This window comes from Rhincodon typus, chromosome 1, assembly GCF_021869965.1.
Source record: "Rhincodon typus isolate 14 chromosome 1, sRhiTyp1.1, whole genome shotgun sequence".
Lineage (NCBI taxonomy): Eukaryota > Metazoa > Chordata > Chondrichthyes > Orectolobiformes > Rhincodontidae > Rhincodon > Rhincodon typus.
In genome coordinates, this window is record NC_063332.1 from 150,221,498 (window position 1) to 150,242,623 (window position 21,126).

Genomic DNA, 21,126 nt, shown 5'->3' on the forward strand with positions numbered 1-21,126 from the left:
CCATTTGCAGTTCCTCAGATAACAAAGCAGTCCATGCCTCAATGCAGCCAAATCTGGACAATTTCTAGGTTTGGGCAGACAAGTGGCAAGTAACATTTGCACCACACAAGTGCCAGGCAATGATTATCTCCAACAAGACAGTACTGCCTGTAAATCAGTGTGTGTTATTTTATAGAATACAGAACAGCACAGCATAGGGACAGGCCCTTCGGCCCACCATGATTCCATTCTAAACTAACCCTGTCTGCCTACACGTACACTGTATCCTTCTGTTCGCTGCCTGTTCACGTGTCTGTCCAAATGCTTCTTAAAAGTCGCTTTTGTGACTGTTTCTACCAGCTCCCCATAAAGTATATGAAATAGAGACTTAACAAGATAGTATTAGGGATGAACAATTGTGCTTTGAGAGTCTGGTCATGGCCCATATCAACTGCAGTCTCCCAACCTCCCAAACCTACAGTTTGCCTACCAGTATAACAGGTCCACACATGATGCTATATCCCTAGTCCTGCACTCATCCCTGCAACATCTGGACAACAAAGGTACCTATGTCAGAGTCCTGCTTGTTGACTACAGCTCCACCTTCAATACCATTGTCCCCTCGCAGATCTCAAAACTGCGTGATCTTGGTTTTGGCTCCACCTCTGCAACTGGATCCTCAGTTTTCTGACCCATTGGCCACAATCAGTGAGGATAGGTAACTGCACCTTGTCCATAATAACACTCAACACTGGAGACCCCCAAAGATGCGTCCTCAGCCCCCTACTGTACTTCCAGTATACCTAAGACTGTGTTGCCAAATTCCGAAAGAACACCATGTACAAGTTTGCTGACGACACCACCGTAGTGGGATAGATATCTAATGACGATGAGTTAAAATGCAGAAGGGAGATAGAGGGCTTTGTGACATGGTGCAACAAAAACAATCTGCCTCTCAAAATTAAAATACTGATCATCAACTTCAGAAAGAAAGGAGGAGAACACGCCCCCATCTACAACAACAGAACTGAGATTGAGAGAGTGAAGAGCATCAGGTTCCTGGAGGTCACAATAACCGACAACCTGTCCTGGACTTCCCACGTAAATGCGACAGTCAAGAAGGCACAACAGCACCTCTTCTTCCTCAGGCAGCTCAGAAATTCGGCATGTCCATAAGGTCACTCACCAACTTCTACAGATACACCATTGAAAGCATACTGTCTGGGTGCATAATGTCCTGGTATGGTTACTGCTGTACCCAGGACCATAAGAAACTACAGACGTTGGTATGTGCAGCCCAGACCATCACAGAAGCCAACCTTCCATCCATGGACTCTATTTACACAGCACACTGCCACAGACAGCGGCCAACATCATCAAAGACCCATCGCATCCTGGTAATGACCTCCTACAACATCTTCCATCAGGCAGAAGATACGGAAGCCTGAACACACGCACAAGCAAGTTCAGGAACAGCTTCTTTCTGGCCGTTATCAGACTGTTGAATGGCCTCTAGCCTCAAATAATGTAACCTGCAATGTAACCTGTATGCCTCTAAGTCTTTTTGATCTGCACATCCTTTGCTTGCTGTGATCTGCCTGTCCCACTCGTAAACAAAGCTTTCTGCTGTATTTTGGTACACGTGACAATAAAATTTTAAAAAATCAAAAAGGTACAAGGAGAGATGGAAGATGCAGAAACAATTTTTATTGGAGCAGTGAAGTCTACGAATTATAGGAACCTTTCTAAAATTGTGAAGGGCTTCAACAGAATTGATAAAGAGGATGTATTTTCTCTAGTTGGAGTCAATGACTGGTCTTCAATTAAAATGATAATTTGGGGTAGGAAGGGTTAGAAGAGAAAAATAACAATGTGTAGTTTGTGAGCATGGAAGTCTTCACCACAGGGATTGGTTAAGGCAGAGATCTTTGAATCTTTTCGGAGAAAATGGGATACATATTTGAAGCAATGAAAGAGGGCTATTAGGAGAGAGCCAGTCAGTGAGATTATAGAATGATTATTCCAGTTAAAACTGACACGATTATAAACAGGTAGAATGGCTTGTAAGGTGCCTTCAACTGATCCAAAAGTGGGAATCTGCATAAAGGCAAATTGACAATGTCATTACCTTGCCATTTAAGTTAATGACTTCTTCCGACATCAATGTAAACGTAATATGTTTGAATATTGCTGATGGGAGACATATTGACAAAGCTTTTTAATTTTGTACTAATAAGAAGAAGTGCAAGAATGCCAAATTTCAAACAACCTCAACAAATTATGCTACAGTAAGTCCTTACATAAAGATGTGTTAATCCTTGTCAATTGAGATGTATTACCCTACTATAATCTAACATTGGTAAATAAAATAATTTAAAAAATAAAATATACTTTAATAATATAGTTTAAAATATAAAAGGAAAGGCTTACTTACAATATTGGACCTCATCCTTGCTGCCATTCCTGCTACCCAAACGTCCTGCTTCCTGCTGCTGCAGATCCATACCTTCTGACTACCACCTTCACAGGCAGGCATGCAGGGAAAGTACCAAGCACAGTCATGACTGATACCTGACTGCTAGGAGGAGGGGGAGAAAGGCCAAGGTCCTGTAAGTGTCTAAAAGGAGCAGCTTCACCACATTTGAGTGCATCCTGGAGCCTGATAGCAGCAAGAAGGGGTACAAAGCTGCAACAGCCATGACATGGCTAAGATATTTGGCAGCTCAGGTAGGTGTTCTGGAGACTGGTAAGTAAAGACGTCCTGGTGCAGACCTCTGGCAGCAATACCTCCATGCATAGGAGAGGCCACAAATCATACGGTTAGGCTCAGGTACAGAGAAAGGCTGCACGTTGGAGGGTGGAGCACAGGGAGCAGTTTTGAGTTTGAGAGCAGGAGAAGCTGCATCAAAATGGCACCCATCACAAGGGAAGCAACATTAAAGTGAAAACTGCAACACTCAATGAGTCTGAAGGCTCCATTAATTTACTCACATTTAAAGCGAAATATCATTGCATGCATCAGGATTAATGTACAGGATTACTACCAGTATTCAAGTCTGTACTTCCAAGCAACTGTTTATTACATATTTGTTGTGAACTATTATATCTTTCAATCCAAAAGTGGATGAATGCTATGATTAATAATACTTTACAAATCATGCAGGTCGTAGTGGTTTCTGGTCTGAGAACAATGGGAAATTAATTTGTTCTGTTGAAATAGAAAGTTTAGCTGCAGCCCTTTAAAGTTTTTAGTATAGGTACATGGAATATTGTTTATATTAATACTATTGCTATTCACAGGGTGTTTTAAGTAAAGCTGTGAATTGGAGAGAGCTGGAAAAGCAGTATGCCACAGAAACTGTTTATGAAGAAGAAATTATCAGACTGCTAGAGTACTGTGGAGTAAGTTTGTTTTAGTTTTTAATGTGCTATGTATTACTGTGCTGGATATGTTTATTGCCTTTGTGTTATCTCAAGTTATATTAAAATTACATTTAAAGATTTTCCATGGGCAGCATGTCATTTGAGGATTAAGGTCCTTCTATAATACTGCCCCTGTGAAATCTGAACGTTTGATGTTTCTTTTGAAACTGAAGATGCTAGTAATCTGAGGCCTCTGTATTTTTAACTGTAGCTCGTTTAAATAATAGTTCAGTCACTTTGGCTCAATTATATCAAAATATACTGCTAACAATGTAGCTAATATGTATTACCTCAGAAGTAAGTACTAAATGTCAGGTTACCAATTTATTCTTTCCCTTCCCATCTTGAACTGTTCTTTTTAAAAATCTCAAAGCAAGTGAAGCAATTAATAGTTTTTGGTACTGAAAAGAAATGAGTTAATGAATTATTAGTGATTTCTACCACTCCTCACTCTCACGAACCCACATGTACAACGTTTTTGAAGGGCATGTGATATGTATTGATCTAGCTGCCAGCATGCATACAATATATGTCAGACTCATTTTATGTCTTTCATAATGGATGCATTTATTCAGCATTGGCACTAACTAATTTATGCCAGTATTCTGTATATACTATGTTTTGCTTATATGTTCATAGCTTTTATATATTCAGAACTACTGAAGTTATCATTTAAGGGAAGTCCTCATAACTAATTGTTATCTTGTACCTATTGCTAAATAGCAATGGGTCAAAAGATCTGCAAGAGTCTTGTTTGATGGTGTGCTTTTGTCGTTGTGCTGCCTTAGAGCATGTCAGGTGACACTTGCTAGTGAAGCAGGAGAGCCTCATGATAGTTGTGGTGATACAAAAACAGTGATTTTGGAACCTTGTAAAATCACTTGGGAGCAAAGATAATGTTTTGCTTTCCTGGTTGTTGTGAAAAAATGTAATAGAAGTGTTCAAAATTCTAAGGGGTGTTGATAATGAGAAATTGTTTCCAGCGGCAGAAGAGTCAGTAACCAGAGAAAACAAGCGCAAGATAATTTGCAGCAGAATCTAAGGCAAGATGAGAAAGTTTTTTATTGCATGAAATATTATGATCTGTCACAGATGCAAGAAAAAAATGCAAGGTTATGCTAATAGATTTAGATGAAGAAGAATGGAAGGAGGATTGTATGAAGCATAAACAAAACACATTTGGGCCAAATAGGCACAAAATTATTTATCTCCATGCAGCTCCATGTATAAATGTAGGTTAAAAATTTTCACAGTGCTAGGACCTGGGTTCATTTATTCCCTCAGATGATTGCCTGTGTGGAATTTGCACATTCTCTGGTTTCCTTCCATAGTCCAAAGATGTGCAGGTTAAGTGGATTGACCATGTTAACATGCCCATAATGTCCAGGGAAATGCAAGTAAGGCGGATTAGCCATGGGAAATGCAGGGTTACAGAGATAGGATGGGGGGTGGGTCTAGGTGGGATGCTGTTCAGAGAATCAGTGTAAACTTGATGGACAAAATGGCCTGCTTCCACACTGAGGGGATTCTACGATTGAATATGAAATACAATACCTGTAAAGTATTGTATAGTTATTTTTTACAATTATTAGCTCAGCCAATGTATCCTGAATTCTGAGCTATACTCTTAACTCATCTCTCCTTGGAGCCTGAGGGCCAAGAAATAAATAGCTTATGGAAAATTGCCACTAACTTTAGAGAGCACTGAGCTGTATTCCGAGATTGATGCAATCCACATATTATTGTTAATTAAGTCAGATTTTCTTAGCTAGAATCTTCAGTCTGAGATGACAATATGACCATGTTTGGTTCCAAGAAAAAAAATGCATAATGTCTGAATTACTTTAACCATTAAGGGGTTATTATTATTCCAGACAGCTATTCCAAAGTAATTTTTTTTTCTGTTTGATCTAGTACACATTATTCCAGAGAGCAAAGGCTTTTATTCTCAGCTCAACCCACTTAAATGATGAGAATGTTGGTGCAGATTTTCTGGTGGCTAGTTAGTCAGGACTTGACATCTTTATCCTCACTCACCCCCAACACTGGGTGACACCCCACCCTTGCACCCCAGATCTCAACAATCTCCACAACCAGACCCAAAATCCTGCCCCTCCAGGACAAGACCCCACCTTCAACCCCAGTACTCAACATTGTACCCACTTCCCCCAATAGTTCTTTTTCTGCCTGCCAAATATTCCACGCCCTACCTAGTCTATCCTGCTTGCACGTAACCTTACACCTATTTTACCCTTGTGCAGGAGCTGTCAAAGTGGTCATCTGTGATGCTGGGCACTTAAAATCGCAGAATATGGCAGCTGACGGCTGTGAGAAAGGTGGCATAATTTGCCTTCCATCAACTGGTCTGCACCATGAGAGACCAGTCAGATTTAAAGTACAGTTCACATTTCTGAAGGAGCCTAGATTGGAACTCCATAATAGACTGGAGTGTCAATCTGTGTGTGTTTGCCACTCCTCAGGACTGTGACCCTTGATGTCCTTGAAAGAGCTGTCTTCTGCTTTAAAGGTAGTGAGAGGATTATTGCATGACTAAAGGCAAAGTACTGCAGATGCTGGAGATCTGAAGTAAAAACAAATTGTTGGAGGAACTCAGCAGGTCTGGCAGCACGTGAGGAGAGAGGTCAGAAATCACATGACATCAGGTTATAGTCCAACAGGTTTATTTGAAAGAACAAGCTTTTGGAGCCTCGCTCCTCCTTCAGTTGTTAGTGAGGTGGTATCAGACACAGAATTTATAAGACAGCTGAAGAAGGAGCAAGGCTCTGAAAGCTTGTGTTTTCAAATGAACCTGTTGAACTATAACCTGGTGTCGAGTGATTTCTGACCTTATCCACCCCAATCCAATACCGGCACCTCCACACCTGTGGAGGGCGAAATAGAGTTAACTTTAGAATCCATAATTTTTCAACTTCCTTCAGTTCTGAAGAAGCATCATACCAGACTCAAAACATTTTAAGTCTGTTTCTTTCTTATATGCTGCCAGACTTGCTGAGTTTCTCCTGCATTTTGAGTTTATCTAATGAGATTTGAGCAGTGGTTGTAGAATGCTAATTTCATTAAATATAGCTGTTTAGCTTCAATGTTAGGGTGGTTAGGAAGAGTTGTGTAGGTGTAGAGACATATCTAGTGCACACTTGACTTACAAATTCAAACAAATTATTTTGGTAATGGAAACTATTCAATCTAAACAGAAGATTATTGCTACCGTGTTGGCCTTGGCTGTGAGGGAGCACTACCACTCGGCCGGAAGGTCAAAGATTCAACTTCACTCTTAAACTTGAGGACATGATCTAAGTTGAAATATCAGTGTAATACAAAGTGAGTGAGACTTGAATTGAGGCTTTTTCTGCTCACGCAGCGATTGTAAAAAATTCCCATGTCACTTTTTTGAGTAGAAAGTAAGTTTTCTTGGCAGTCCTCACCAATATTTTATCTCTCACCGACTTCATGAAGCAACACATCATATTTTCAACAATTTCATTGTTGTTTGTCAGACCTTACAAGTTGAGGCATTTTTGCAAATAACAGCAGTGATCATACTTCCAGAAGTACTTTAGGAGATCCTGAGGTCATGAAAGACACCATATAGATGCAAGTTTGTTCATTTTTAAAATAAAAACTGAAAGAAACGTGAATGCTGTAAATCAGGAATAAAAAAAAAGAAGTTGCTGGAAAAGCTCAGCCGGTCTGGCAGCATCTGTGAAGCAAAATCAGAGTTGACGTTTTGGGTCTGGTGACCCAAAGTTCTGAGCGAGGTCACCAGACCCGAAACGTCAACTCTGATTTTTCTTCACAGATGCTGCAGCAACTTCTGTTTTTGTTCCTTTGTTCATTTTTTTGATCTATTGGTTTGTTTGGCTTCTGTTTGTGGTTTTTTTAAGTTTGTAGCTTTAGCCTGAATTACTTGGCCAGGCTGTGCTGTCTTCCTGCTTACTAAAGATTAGAAATGTTTAGTGAACATCTTGTGTGACTTAATTTGCATGGCTTGTTGATACAAAGCTATGTTGTTGATACTCCGGTACATTGCTCCTGCTTTCCTTGTGAGAAATGCAGTCTGCAGTCAAAGCAAAAGCCGAAAGAAATTGTTCTGAATTATAATTTTGAGTTAGTTGTCGGATTTGGCTGCGTAATATTGCACATAACCTGGGTTGATTTAGGCTGTCATTTAACATAAAATCGCAAAAAATGAGAAGTAACATGCTGTGCATCAATTTGAGTGTTTGAGTATATCTACGTTATCCTCAAACAAAATAATGAACCATGTATTGCCTTATTAAAATTATGATTTTTAGTCAGGTTAGAAAGGCAGATTTTTGTTTTGAATCGTACTCCGTGCTTCAAATCTGTAATTGCGTTATCTAATATAACAAGCCTTTTTAACTAGTAGGAACAAATTATTGCAGATGCTGGAATCTACTGAAAACAACAAATGCTGGAGATCACAGTGGGTCAGACAGCATCCATGGAGACAGAGTGAGCTAATATTTTGAGTCTAGATAATTCTTCATCAGAGCTGAAGTGATGTGTGGAAGGACAGCATTTATGCTGTTGTTTGGGGGTGTGGTGGTGGTGGGGTAGTGGGGTGTAGGGTGCTGGTGGAGAAAAGATCTTAAGCGGTCAGATGAAGTGATCAGAATGTGAGAATGACAGAGCAACAGCATGTATCCTGCCAGACTTGAACGTGCAGTAACTGGGATCAGGGAGGGAAGGACATGATAACAAGCTAAAAAAGGAAGAAATGGTTCACAATTTAAAGGCGTTGAACTCCATATTAAGTCCAGAAGGCTGTAAAGTGCCTAGTCTGCACACCCCTTTCCCCAGCAAACTGTAGCACAAATGCTGTCCCCTCCACACTTCACTTCAGCTCTGATGAAGAGTCATCGAGACTCAACATTAGCTTGCTCTCTGTCCATGGATGCTGTCTACCCTGCTGTGATCACCAGCACTTGTTTTCAGTCAAGCCTTTTTAACTTGTTTTTGACAGCTGTGATTCCTCTAGATGTACACAACATTACTTTGCAGTTTATCTTTTCGTTACAGGAATTCCATAAATCCTTAAAATTGTTCAAATTGTCCTAATGTCTGTCAAGGTGATTTACCTCAAAATGTGTTGAAGAACACACTTATAATGCTGTTAATATCATAAAACATCCAGGATGTTTGCAGGATAATCATAAGCAAGGTGTGACATCAAGCCAGTATATTTGGTCAGATGATCAAACATTTGGTCAGAGGTAGTAGACTAAGGAATGTCTTGAGGGAGGAAAGCAAGGGGGCAGGGTAGTCCTGTGTTTGCGGCCCAGGCAACTGAAGGCACAGCCAGTAATGATGGAGCAATTAAAATTGGGCCAGAATTAGAGGTGTGCAGATATTTCAGTGTTTTGTAGGGCTAGAGGAGATTTACAGAGATGGAGAAGGATGAGGCCATTAAGGAATTTGAAAAATCAGGATGTAAGTTTCAGAATCAAGACATTGTCTTGCAGGCAAGCAAAAGGCTGATAGGACAGCAAAGTTTCCTGAGAGTCATTCATAGGCAGCAAAATTGTGTGCAACCGCAAATTTACAGAAGGTAGAATATGAGAGCCAGGAGGAATAATCCTCCTCTAGTTGCTTTGTTATGTCTATCCTTTCTACAGATGTTCTACCAGATCTAATTTCTTAATTTCCCAATTAATTAGCTGATTTACATAGGTCTTTGATACTGTAATTTCCCTCAACACTTTTCTATTTGCTCCATGTTATTTTGTACATTGTAGCATTAATAGAAAAACTATTTACCTACTTGATCCTGTTAAGTGTATCCTATTTGCTGTCCCCCTCTGGTGTTACTTTTAAAGCAAAACCAGTCATCTGCAAGTCTCTTCCCCCTTAAAAAGACAGCATCCTGATGGTCAAAAATGAGAGAAGAGTCCAAAGTGACTTGCTGTATTTATTTGTCCCTAGGGGGAAGTGACTAACACCTGTTTTTAAAACAGTCGTCCATATAGAACAAGGGACCTGATCATAAAGTTTTTGCATGACGTCATGGCTGCATTCATTCTTCTTTTGTTGAATGAGTTTTAATTTCAAGTTTTAATATCAGCGAATAGTTTTTATTTCTCATTCCAGCTTTCGACATAAGGGGTAGTTTAGTTGTCTTTGTGTAGGTTTTTAAATGAAGTAATGGGCACCACTAGGCATGCCTGTTTAGGGAAAGTAGAAACTTAAGGAGACTGGTCTTGTTCTGCTAGATTACACCTTTTGTCAGCTGACCACGAAGTTGATTTTGTGCTAGCTGTCGAGAAGCTTTATAATTGACTATCCCACTAACTCTTCTTACAGCTGTAAGATGATGACTGGAGAGCTGGGAAGTGAAGAAGGACTTCTAAAGTGAGGAGAAAGAAACTGTTTGGAGCTCTAATTGTATAACATTTTGAATCCCAGAGTGACTCTCAGATTTGCCTATCCTCTTCAAATGATGTTCACTGAACTGTACCTCAGTTGTTGCAGATATTGGCTGATGTTTTTCCTTTTTATTGTAAGACCATGTAAAAGATAATTTATTAGAGTTGTTTATATTCAAACTCTTTCAGAAAAGTGTCCTTTGTAAGGACATTTTAATAACTTGGAGGAAAGTTATCAACGAAGTTCTCACTTTCTAGGTTATGCATAGATACTCTGTGCTACATAAGTGAACCATGTAGAACTGAACGTTCCCAGGCTTGACTTCATAGTCACAGTTGGTAAATGACAAGTAAATGCTCACCTAGCTAGCAAGATGTACATCTTGTGAATGATTTTTTTTGTTTAAAATGTGTTAGAATTGACCTCAACATTCCTGGTTTGGAAAACAATTTAGTTGGGATTATCCTAATGATCACTGTATAAGATTACAGTTCTTAACTACATGTGTTGGAGATTGGGGAGAGAAAGGAGAAGCCAAACAAATATTTAGTCTTGTGTTTGCTTTCAGTCTATCTGAATGCTTTTAAAATTATTTCTAAATTTTAAGTATTTGATATTTAGGCAGATTCCTTTAAAATGGGCCAGGATTTTGTGAAGAACTCCTCGTCCGGTTTTGAAAACTTGGATCACCGTGATCTTCCCGCAGGCATGTTAGATTTAAATGTCAAGAGAGAAATGATGAGGACTGCAACAGTTACTCGGTTCAGCACAGACACGGCTGCCTTAAATACCTCTACACAAGGAATTCTACTTCAAGGTACATCAAACACTGGTTGCCTACGTCACCAAGTGTCGTCAACAAATATTAGCAAGTGTTCATCCACTGTAAAACATGAACTGTTAAAGAGGGAAAAAAGGAAGGCCTCCCTAGCACGAGAATCTATACTCTTCATGAAAGGAGTTATGGATGAATGTACACACATTGGAAATTTCTCAGGTAATTTAAACTTTTCAATGAAATTCAAAATATGTACAAAGTGCTGTAATCTACCTCGTTAAGGCTTTGTGTCTGTCATTTTATTGTTTAGGAACCATTCAAGGTTCTTCTGATAGTTCGTTGGGTAATTTTGTCGTGTGGCTAGCTTATTTTAGTGAGGGTAGCAGTTAGGGTTTTATAGATGGTCTTTGTATCAGGAAGGAAAAGATTCTCACGCAGGTTCAATTGCTGATTCCATTATTGCTGGAAGTGTGGTTTTGAATGACTCTTTGGCCAGAGTTGGATTGACTCAGCAGTAATGGAATTTTATTTTATTCTATTCTATCTTGGAATAGCCTACTAAACCCATCGTCTAAATTGATACATGGAAAATGACAACTTGGTTGAGATAATTGGAAGGGTTACAGTGTGCATGGAAATCCACCTTTGCATCAGTCACTGTTCCGAAGAATATTGGACAGAATTGGTAAAAGAACTTAAATGAAGCTTGTAAAGATTTGGAGAATCTCTCATTTTGGGCTGTAAAATAGCTAATGCATCAATGTGAACTCTATGCAAGGACATGGTTCATGTCTTTATGACCAATGTCCGAATAATGTTAGAGACAAAATTCTGCTCCCTCAGTAAAGCAGCAGAGGATAATAAACAAGATATGAATTAACTGGTGGACTTGTCCCCATCTGTATTTATGTATTGCTCAACTTGAGATTGCACTGACAAAGCTGAGAACTTGTATATACTCTCTAGCATGGAACTGACTTTTGCAGGGAACGGCAAAATGCATTTTGTAGGAAATAATAACAATCCTTATTCTTGCTAATCAGCTCTTTTTTATTGTTTGCAAACTCTCCTTGATTGTTGCAGTAGATAATCCTTTACTGTCAGCAATCCTAACATCAGTAAAATGCACTTGGGTCCACCATCATTGATTTAATAAAGATCTTTACTTTAGCGCATTTTATTTATTGCAATGTATGAATTTATATTTTTCATTTTCAATACTTACCAAGTCCATTTTTAAGTTAAATAATCTATTTTAATTATCATTCATGGTAAAACATCCCACAATCCAGTAACAAGAAAATTTTCTCGTGATATCTGTCTTTTGTACTTCCAATGATAGCAGAGCCTACAATCCCATTAATCATTTGCCAACAAAAATCCGATTTTGATTTCGAACCTCCCAAATACTTCCATAAATTCAACATCATCTACTTGCCCTTTCCTCAATCTTCTCTTACAGAGAAATACCTCTCAATTTTCAACCATTTATTCATCAAAAATTATAATCTCTTATTCCTAGGGTAATTCCAGTTAATTATTGTCCTACCCTATATTGCAAAGTTTCCCAAAGGAAGTGTCAGGATTCCAGGTAGAGTCACAAGCTCAAATTTTGCGGTTGTGAGTTCTGAGGCAGTAAAGACTGTTGTAGACTATCACTTGAGCTACAGCAGCCATACTCCTACTCTTAGGAGCTCCCACACTTTCAAGCTCCCTCTGACCCCTGCTCCTGTGCACTCATACATCCCTGCCCTCACTTTCATAATTCTTACTGAAGGATTATGATGATTTCAAGCCATGAAATGAAGTTACACTGGGAAAACCATTCTCATTCTACAACAGCTTGCAATACTCAAATCTGTTCTAAATGTCTTCTAAAAATTCAAATGAATTACCTTGTTTTGATATTCAATGCTGTATCCTTATGTATAACAATCATCATCCCATTGCTATTAATGATTTTTCTGAAACATTCCTCTTTGAAGATCCATGTATCTGCACCTCCTAGATCTTCGTCTTTTGTATTTTGAATGGTTCTACCATGAGACGCTATCACTTTGTCCCGAAAAGGTAACAATTTACCTTTCTATACCATAAACTATATCTGCCACCTATCTGCACACCCTGCTAATCTGCTTGGCATCCTGCATCTATCTTTACTTTGCAATTTCCACATGTTTAGTGTTATCTGAAAACTTCAGCATCGCTGTACAGGTGCATATGTAAATTTCTTAAATGGAAAATAAAAGATGTTTCACTACAGATTCTTGTAGCATTTCACATACTGTTTGCTTTCTGCCCCTCACCTAAAGGTGTTGTAATAATGTTACTGGACCAGTAATCCAGATATCCAGGTTAATGTTCTGAAGATGTGGGTTCAAATCCCATCATGACAGCTAGTGGATTAACATTTAATAATAAATTCAATTAATATATCTGGACTTGAGAGCAATTGAAACTGCTGAATCCATAAAACTTTTCATAAATCTGCTGTCTGTACCTGGTCTGGCCTGGATGTGATTGCAGATTCTCAGCATTGTGATAGACCCTTAACAGACCATTTAAATAACCAAATAAGTCACTCCATAACAGCAAATTAGGGATGGGCAACAACTGCTGGTATTGCCATTGACAGCCAAGATAGAATAAAGCAGACACTTTTGTTTTCATAAAGTCTCTTGTGTTACACTTAAGCAAATACCCTCTGAAAAGTTACTACATTCCCGTATCTGCACATTGTAATTTCTTCAAAATTTCAATTAGCCAAGACTTACCCAGCCTTTAAAGTCAATGTAGATGATTCCCAATTAGCTGGTGCTGCTGATTATTTACAAATTTGGCCTCAGTGTGATTCCACAGCTAAGCGACTCTTTTTGCAGAATGGTAGCTTCTCTACCTGCCTCTGGGCCAGTAGGTCTTGGCCCAATTCCCACCTGCTGCAAAGGAGTGTCATGACATGCCTGAACAGATTGATTAAAATAACTTCTCACAGGCAAAGTAAAAGTAAAAAGCTGGCCTGCAGTTTCAGGCTTATCTTTTTCTGCTTAAACAAGAGTATAATCTTGCCTATTCTGCATTTTTTTTGGCTCATTTCCTGTTTGCAAAGCTTTTTGAAAAATTGCACTCAAGCCTTTTACTATGTATTTGCCAACTTCCTGAAGTGTTGAGATGCTTGGGCATTGAACTAGTGATTTTTGTATTTTTAATGCAAAACTTTGTTATTAGTTTCATTTAGATTTTTATCATATATAGTTTTACCACATTCATTTTGGGTCCTTCAGTTCTACTTTCATATTTCTTTGAAAATTTATATATGAGAATTACTGCCAATCCTTTACTCTTAAATATAACATAGTCCCTTTCATCATATGTCTTTATAATTTGACTATCCTTTTAATTACATGTTCATGGTGACTCTTGTTATTTCCCTTCATTGAATAAGGTTTCTTGCTTAATTTCACCTTTTGCTCGCCCTCTATAATTAAGTTCCTCAGTTTTCCTGTTCTATAATTCTTCTACCAAATTTTAAAACGCCATTTTGTTGTAATCACTATCCCTGAGCCTCATGTTTTTGATCCAACCCTTTTGCACCCAGTTGAACTGTTACTTTTGTTGTTTGATCTGTCATTTTTCCAACTAACTATTCTTAACTATGTTCTACATCATACCAATGAAAACAACTGTTCAATTTCTTTGTCTTGATAATTTTAGGACCAGGACTACCTTCATTTGCACTGGTCAAATTTTGGTTCCTATTTCCTAAATGTTCTAGGTAACCTAACTTTCCTGTTTGGTTACTTCAAAGCAGATTTAATTCTGTGTTCTTTCATGTGACCTTCAGCATTAATCACTAAAAAGATCGTAGATGCAATCTCAAAACATCACCTAATTTCATCAGAAACAGATTATCTACCATAAGGTAGACCAACCTAATGTTCATCATTATTACAGCTGTTAGTATAAGTCTCTAAATTACAGGCCCATTCCATTGTTTATTTCCTCCTCTTAAGTTTTCTGCAATGTATTCCTAGTTTTGGAATATGTCACTTATTTATTAAGTCAGTGGAGACATGATCAATCAATGAGGCGTTACTTTTCTAAGGTTTTAAGCCCTTTATAAATAAAGTCACCCACATTCAGTTTTTCCATCTCTATTTCTCTTGACAACTTTAGCATCAGGAATATTTTTGGTTCCTAATTTTCCCCAGCTGAAACAAAATCGTTATTAAGGTTACAAATTTCTGTCCTTAAATGGTAATTTATTGCTTTCAGTTTAGCACCTTTATTTTTAACATTTTGCAAATTAACTGCAACCATGATCTATTCACATTCTTCACATTCACACTTCCTTTTCCTTTATTATCTTCCTCAAAATACCTGAAGACAATGTCTCCATTTCTGACCTCATGTCCACCATCACATTTTAGTACCAAGGTACATAATTGTTCCAGTTTAACACTGAATTAGCTTTCTCATTAGTGTAACAATAATAGTAGAAATGTCATTTTGATGCAAAACATTTGCTCTTCTGAAGTTGAAAGTACTTTTGTACTAAATATGGAATACCTCCTATTTAACACTGACATTAAAAAATTTCCCCATGACAGCCCCACAGCTTACCCAGAAAAAAATGCTTTCTATGTTGATTGTTTGCAACTGATGCTTTTAAACCTGGCATATGCCACTATGTTCACAGTGAAAATTATGGGTAAAATGTTATCAAGGGTAAGTGTTTTTGTACTAATTTTTATCTATGTTTCTTTTATAAACTAAATTGTGTTTCATTTAAATTTTTAGTCTTGAGGATTTGCTAATTTGTCTCTCTTAGAAGACATACAAAAGTTAGGAATTAAGACATCAAACAACAATTTGTATCTGAGATAATTGCCAAGTCAGGCTAAAATTTCCTTTAATTATGAAGTAATTGAATAACTTCTTTTATTCTTTAAATAGCCTACAAGCCTGCACGGTACTAACAGAACCCAGAAATAAAACTAAAAGAAAAAAAATTCATTACTTAATTATAAATAATACCTTTATATTCAGGTAAATTTAGAACAAAGACAAGAAAAATCACATTTATTTATCGTACCTTATACTTTTTCTAAGGTTTTCTGAAATGCTTCCCATGGAACGTTTACATTTTGAAGTAGCCGTTTTCTGAATGTTGTGTCCTGCACATGCCAAAGTTTCATAAACTGCAATGAGAGAAATAACTAGTTAATCTATTTTCAGTGTCTGAATGGCATGCACTTTAGACTATTGAACTAGGGGGTCTGAACCAAGTTGGCTCTGGCCACAATTTTTCAATCTTCAAGAATGCAAATTGCACGGGATTGACAAGCAAGTACTGTCACGTTCTTATTCGAGAAAGATAAGCTGGGTAATTATAGACCAATTAGTCTAATAGTAATTATAGCTATAGGTCTTAGAATAATAACAGTTGATATGGTTGCAGACTCTTAAAATTCATAATTTGAGACAAAATAACAAGTATTTAGCAATAGATGTTTTCATTGAAGGCAGGCAGTAAGGGTTTAATACAGGCAAGTCATTAGACAAATCTGAGATTATTTTTAAGAAATGACTGGATAAAGAAATATAGTGAATGTAGTTTAAAGATTTCCACAAATTGTTCAGCAAAATGTGTTGTTAGAACTCTTGCTCATTTTTCCATTAACTTTATTAACTTTGGTTTAGAGCTGTGAATTGGAAGCTGTAAGCTAAAGATGACTTTTGGACTAGCTAACAGCTTGTGTTAAAAAGAAACTAGATCAAACGAGCTTTTGCTTATTTATGAGGCAATGCTTCGAAGTTAATTGCAGGTTCGTTCTTGATCAAAAGATTCTGCAGCTGTTTTGTCACCGGGAAAGAACATTATATTTAAACAGATAACAGAAGTTGGCTTTTAATGAGGTCAGCACCTGGGAATTCATTTCAGCAAGTCTGGAAAGGATCTTCTCCTCTGGCAGGTAGCAAAAGTTGTATGGTAACTGGAACCTCATGGAGGAGACTATCAGTCTGTCAGAGAAGGAGTCAGCGAATGAATTGGGTTTTCTATGAAAGTAATCTGGCTGTTGAAGCTGCAGCATGAATATTTGAAAGCTCCTTGCATAACTTCTTTGCCAGCTCTTGGAAGTTCACAGAATAAGAAACTAAGTTAGAAGTCTTACTGCCTTTATCTCTGTGAGCTGTAAACGTGACCCTGATCAACATCTTCAGAAAATCAACTAAGAAACTGTCACCTATACCTCTGGAACAACGCATCGTGAAGATCATTTAAGTAATCTGGCCAGTTTTATCATTTTCTTTTGCTTAAACCTTAACTGTGTTCATTTGTCTATCTGTCTTTTGTGTGAATGGAGTTGAAAACAAAGATTTTTTAGGTCGAAAGTATGGACTAATTAGACTACTTTGTTTAATTTTACTCTATTAAAGTTACTTCATTGTTAATAAATTGCTAAGTCTTTTGTTTAAGATGCAAACCAGTGTCTGGAATTGATTACTTGCAGAGTCTGGGATATGTTATTCAAAAAATGTCTGGTTAGCAACCATTGGGGTCAATTTTGAAGATTTTAATTTTACTGTATTGTGAATACAGAGGTAGAAAGGCTGATTTGGTTTGGCTGTTTCTGAGTCATAACAGTGTTTTAAAGTGTGTTGCAAAAATTGTGAAAAAGATTGTGATGAGAGGAAATACAACCTGAATAAATACCTTGTTTTATAGACCCTAAACAAAAGAATTATTGAAGTGAGTGTCATACCCACTTATGTTTTCTGAATAGAGAGGTGATTTGGATTTCGCTGTGGTGAACAAAATGTCAAAGGTATGACAGAAATAGGATGTTTGATAAACTCTGAGCAGCGCTAGATATTTTTATAAATCAGAGATCATTGATAAGTTAGGAGAATGCCATGACAGATAACAGGCACTATTTAATGTGGAAAGGTCTCTGATTTAGGAGTAAAGTACTTTGAGGATTATACAATTAATTTTAAGGACACTGAAGAATGAGGTACAAAGGCATTCAGTTACATAACTTCTCAAACCTGCATAGGTGCATAAAATCATAAAAAATTGAGTCAAATATTGCAGTTTAGAAATAGGGACATATAGTGGAAGGGCAAAAGCTTTATATGCATTGATACGAAATGTTGCTTAACTCTCAAATACAATCAATGTGTCCAGCTTTTGGCACTCTTTTTCCAAAAATATTCAAGGGGAAGAGAGCTCCAGATGACAGCAAATTTGGGAAAACATATTTCAGTTGTAACTATTTCTAATTGTTTTAATAATGTAGTTGCTATTTTCATGGGAAGGATAGGAAGAAATATTGCCTTAAGTTGGGAAGTCGTTGAAATTTCAATTAAAACTATCATTGAACTACGGTTGGAAAAATTTCTTTATATAAAATAGTGCTTAGCAGGAAATCATGATGGTTGATACCGTATCTATTACATCTTTTAACAGGGAAGATTGGAAAAATATTTGAAGCAGAAATGGGTTTTCATGCCCGAAAAAGAACAAATGTAAATGGAAACCCACACCTCTGCTGTTCATTAAATACTCTTTCTCTTTGGTGGAGTACTTCATTTAGCAAATAGTGGAAATTATGCTACACTCCTGAAAGGTCTGATTGCCTTTTGTCTGATTTAACTTGCAGTGCCAGTAGATCCTAGTCTGATCATAGTGGTCCAAGCAAAGGAAGATGCCTACATTCCCCGAGCTGGAGTACGTAGCCTTAATGAAATCTGGCCTGGGTGTGAAATCAGATACTTGGAAGGTGGTCACATCAGTGCTTACCTTTTCAAACAAGGCTTGTTCAGGTAAAAGCAGTGAAGAATGATCGAACTGGCATTTATCTGTTGTCTTAAAGGGAAACGTTGTTGAGTATAAAGATACAAGCACAAACATTTTTTGAAGGTAATTGTATTTTTCTTCAACATCAAGCGCTATACCCAGCTTAGGAGGCAAATAAATATCTAGCCAACTATTTAGTGAAGTGAAGAGATGGGTTATCAAACAGGCAGCTTCACAGCAACTTGCTGGTTTCGGGACATAGGAATTTCAACAATTGCAAATAGACCTTTAAAGGAGTAGCAAGACCAAGAGGGAATACTCAAACTGGTACTGACTTACTGTATTTCCTGAACCCCAGAGAAGCACACTGCACAAAATTAGAGATATTTTCTTGAACTTGTCTGTCACAACTAAATTGATATGTTACGTGTATCTATCTTAAGTGAAGACCAGTTCCAATCGCTAAGAGCAGTAATCCTTTTAATTAAAATGTCAAAACACTTAACCTAATTAGTATTTTGATTCAACCAGAGTTCAGTACCATTTGCAGGTTATTGTCTGATACACATTCCAATACAAAAATGAATCAGGGAGATCATAGACTATGATAATTGCTTAATCTCAAATTTCAGATGGAAGAATACTTTTACAAGTGAATGGAGATTTGTGCTGTTTTCAAACAAAGTCATTCTTCTCCCTACTTCCATCCCAAAACAGTCTGACTGGATATGAATTTTAAAATGTAGGTGTTGTTTAGCCAAGAGCTGGCATAACTGAACAAGCACAGTGGTAAGGGGTGACTAAGACCTGGTATGAATAAAAATATGGACAGTGAAATTTTGGATGACCTAAAGCTTAGGGAGAATAGAATGTAGGAGGCCATCATGAGTGCTTTGGGATGGTCAAGTCTAAAGATAAAAAAAGGCATGGGTGAGGGTTTCAGCAGCAGATAAGCTGAGACGATCACTGAGTCAGTGATGATATGAAGGTGGAAATGAGTCAGCCTTTGTAGTGGTTATGTGGCTATATGGTTATATAACATCAAGGTTGCAAATAGTCTGGTTTAGCCTCAAATAGTTGCCAGGGATTGAGCCAGTAACTTGGAATAGAAGACAATGGTTTATATCTTCCCAATATTTAATTGAAGGAAATTCCTTCAAATATCTCCAAATTTGCAGATAACACAAAACTGGGTAGGAGGGTGAGCTGTGAGGACGATGTAGAGATGCTTAAGTGTGATTTAGATAAGTTGAATGAGTGGCCAAATCCATGGCAGATGGAGTATACATAGGACGAATGTGAGGTTATCTACTTTAGGAGCAAAAACAGGAAGGTGGATTATTATCTGGCTGTAGACTCAAAGGGGAATGTGCAACGAGACTTGGGTGTGCTCATACACCAATCACTGAAGGAAAGCATGCAGGTGTAGCAGGCAGTCAAGAAGGCAAATGGTATGTTGGCCTTCATAGTGAGAGTATTTGAATATAGAAGCAGGGATGTCTGACTGCAATTACACAGAGCCTTGGTGAGACCACACCTGGAATATTGTGTACAGTTTTGGTCTCCTTATCTGAAGAGGAATGTTCTTGCTACAGATGGAGTGCAACAAAGGTTTGCCAGACTGATTCCTGTGATAGCAGGACTGACATATAAGGAGGTTAAATTGGTCAGGATTATTTTCACTTGAATTCAGAAGTATAAGGGGGCTCTCAGCAACCTATATTATTCTAATAGGCCTGGACAGGGTAGATGTAGGAACAGTGCCCCCAGTGATAGGGAAATGCAGAACCAGGGGTCACGGTCTAAGGGTATAGGATAAACCAGTTAGGACTGAGATGAGGAGAAATTTCTTCACTCAGAGAGTGGAGAACCTTTGGAATTTGCAACTACAGAAGGCGGTCGAGGCCAACCTATTGTATGATTTCAGGAAGGAGTTGAATTTTGCATTTGTGGCTCGAGGGAACAAAGGATATGAGGGAAAATTGGGAAAGGTTGTTGAGTTTGATGATCAGCCATGATCATAATCAATGGTGGAGCAGGCTAGAAGGGCCTAATGGCCTACTCCAGTTTATTCAGTAATGTAGATCATTTAGAGGCAGTGGAGAACATGAGACAAGTGGTGAGGCAGAGCTGGGTGTCATCTGCAGACACATGAAATTTGACGCTATTTACAGTTTCCAAGGGGCAACATGTGGATGAGAAATAATTCTCTGTTAAGGATAGACGCTTAAGGGGCATTAGAATTACGCATTTAGAAGCAGGAAGTGAAGTTATGATTGGATAGATAGAATGGATTAGATGACTGGAGTCCCACTTGCTGCATGATGATGGAGAGACATTTGAGAATGTTAGTGGTGTCAACCAGGTTGAATACTGCACACAGATGAAGAAAGACAAGGATGAATAGTTTATCTTTGTTACTGTCACATAGGATGTTGTTTATGACTTTGATAAGAGCTGATTTGATACTATGGCTTTCTTAGGGAAAATGCAGTACATTTTCTAACCAGGTCTAATGGAAAATGGTAGAACCAGTTGTCTACATATATATTCAAGTCTGCATCCTTTGGAATTAAAAGAGCAAAAATGTGAGCAGTACCAGGATGAATGGCCAGAGTAAGAGAGTGGAACAGTCTTGGTGAGGACCATGGCATCTAATGTGGTGATCATAGTCTGGTTGACCAAATCAACTGTGGATAATGTTGTGACAAAAGGTGGGCCAAATGCAAGACAACTGAGA

At 37.9% G+C, this 21,126-nt stretch overlaps 1 protein-coding gene across 1 annotated transcript in view; it reads left to right on the forward strand.

Annotated features, from left to right (window-relative positions):
- The window catches only part of LOC109934529 (La ribonucleoprotein 1B), a 192,131-nt gene that overhangs the window by 67,612 nt on the left and 103,393 nt on the right, over positions 1-21,126 (forward strand). Inside the window, exons 11-12 of the mRNA XM_048609725.1 lie at positions 3,280-3,381; positions 10,429-10,804. Of these exons, the coding sequence (XP_048465682.1) occupies positions 3,280-3,381; positions 10,429-10,804 (478 nt within the window). The remainder of the gene's footprint in view (positions 1-3,279; positions 3,382-10,428; positions 10,805-21,126) is intronic.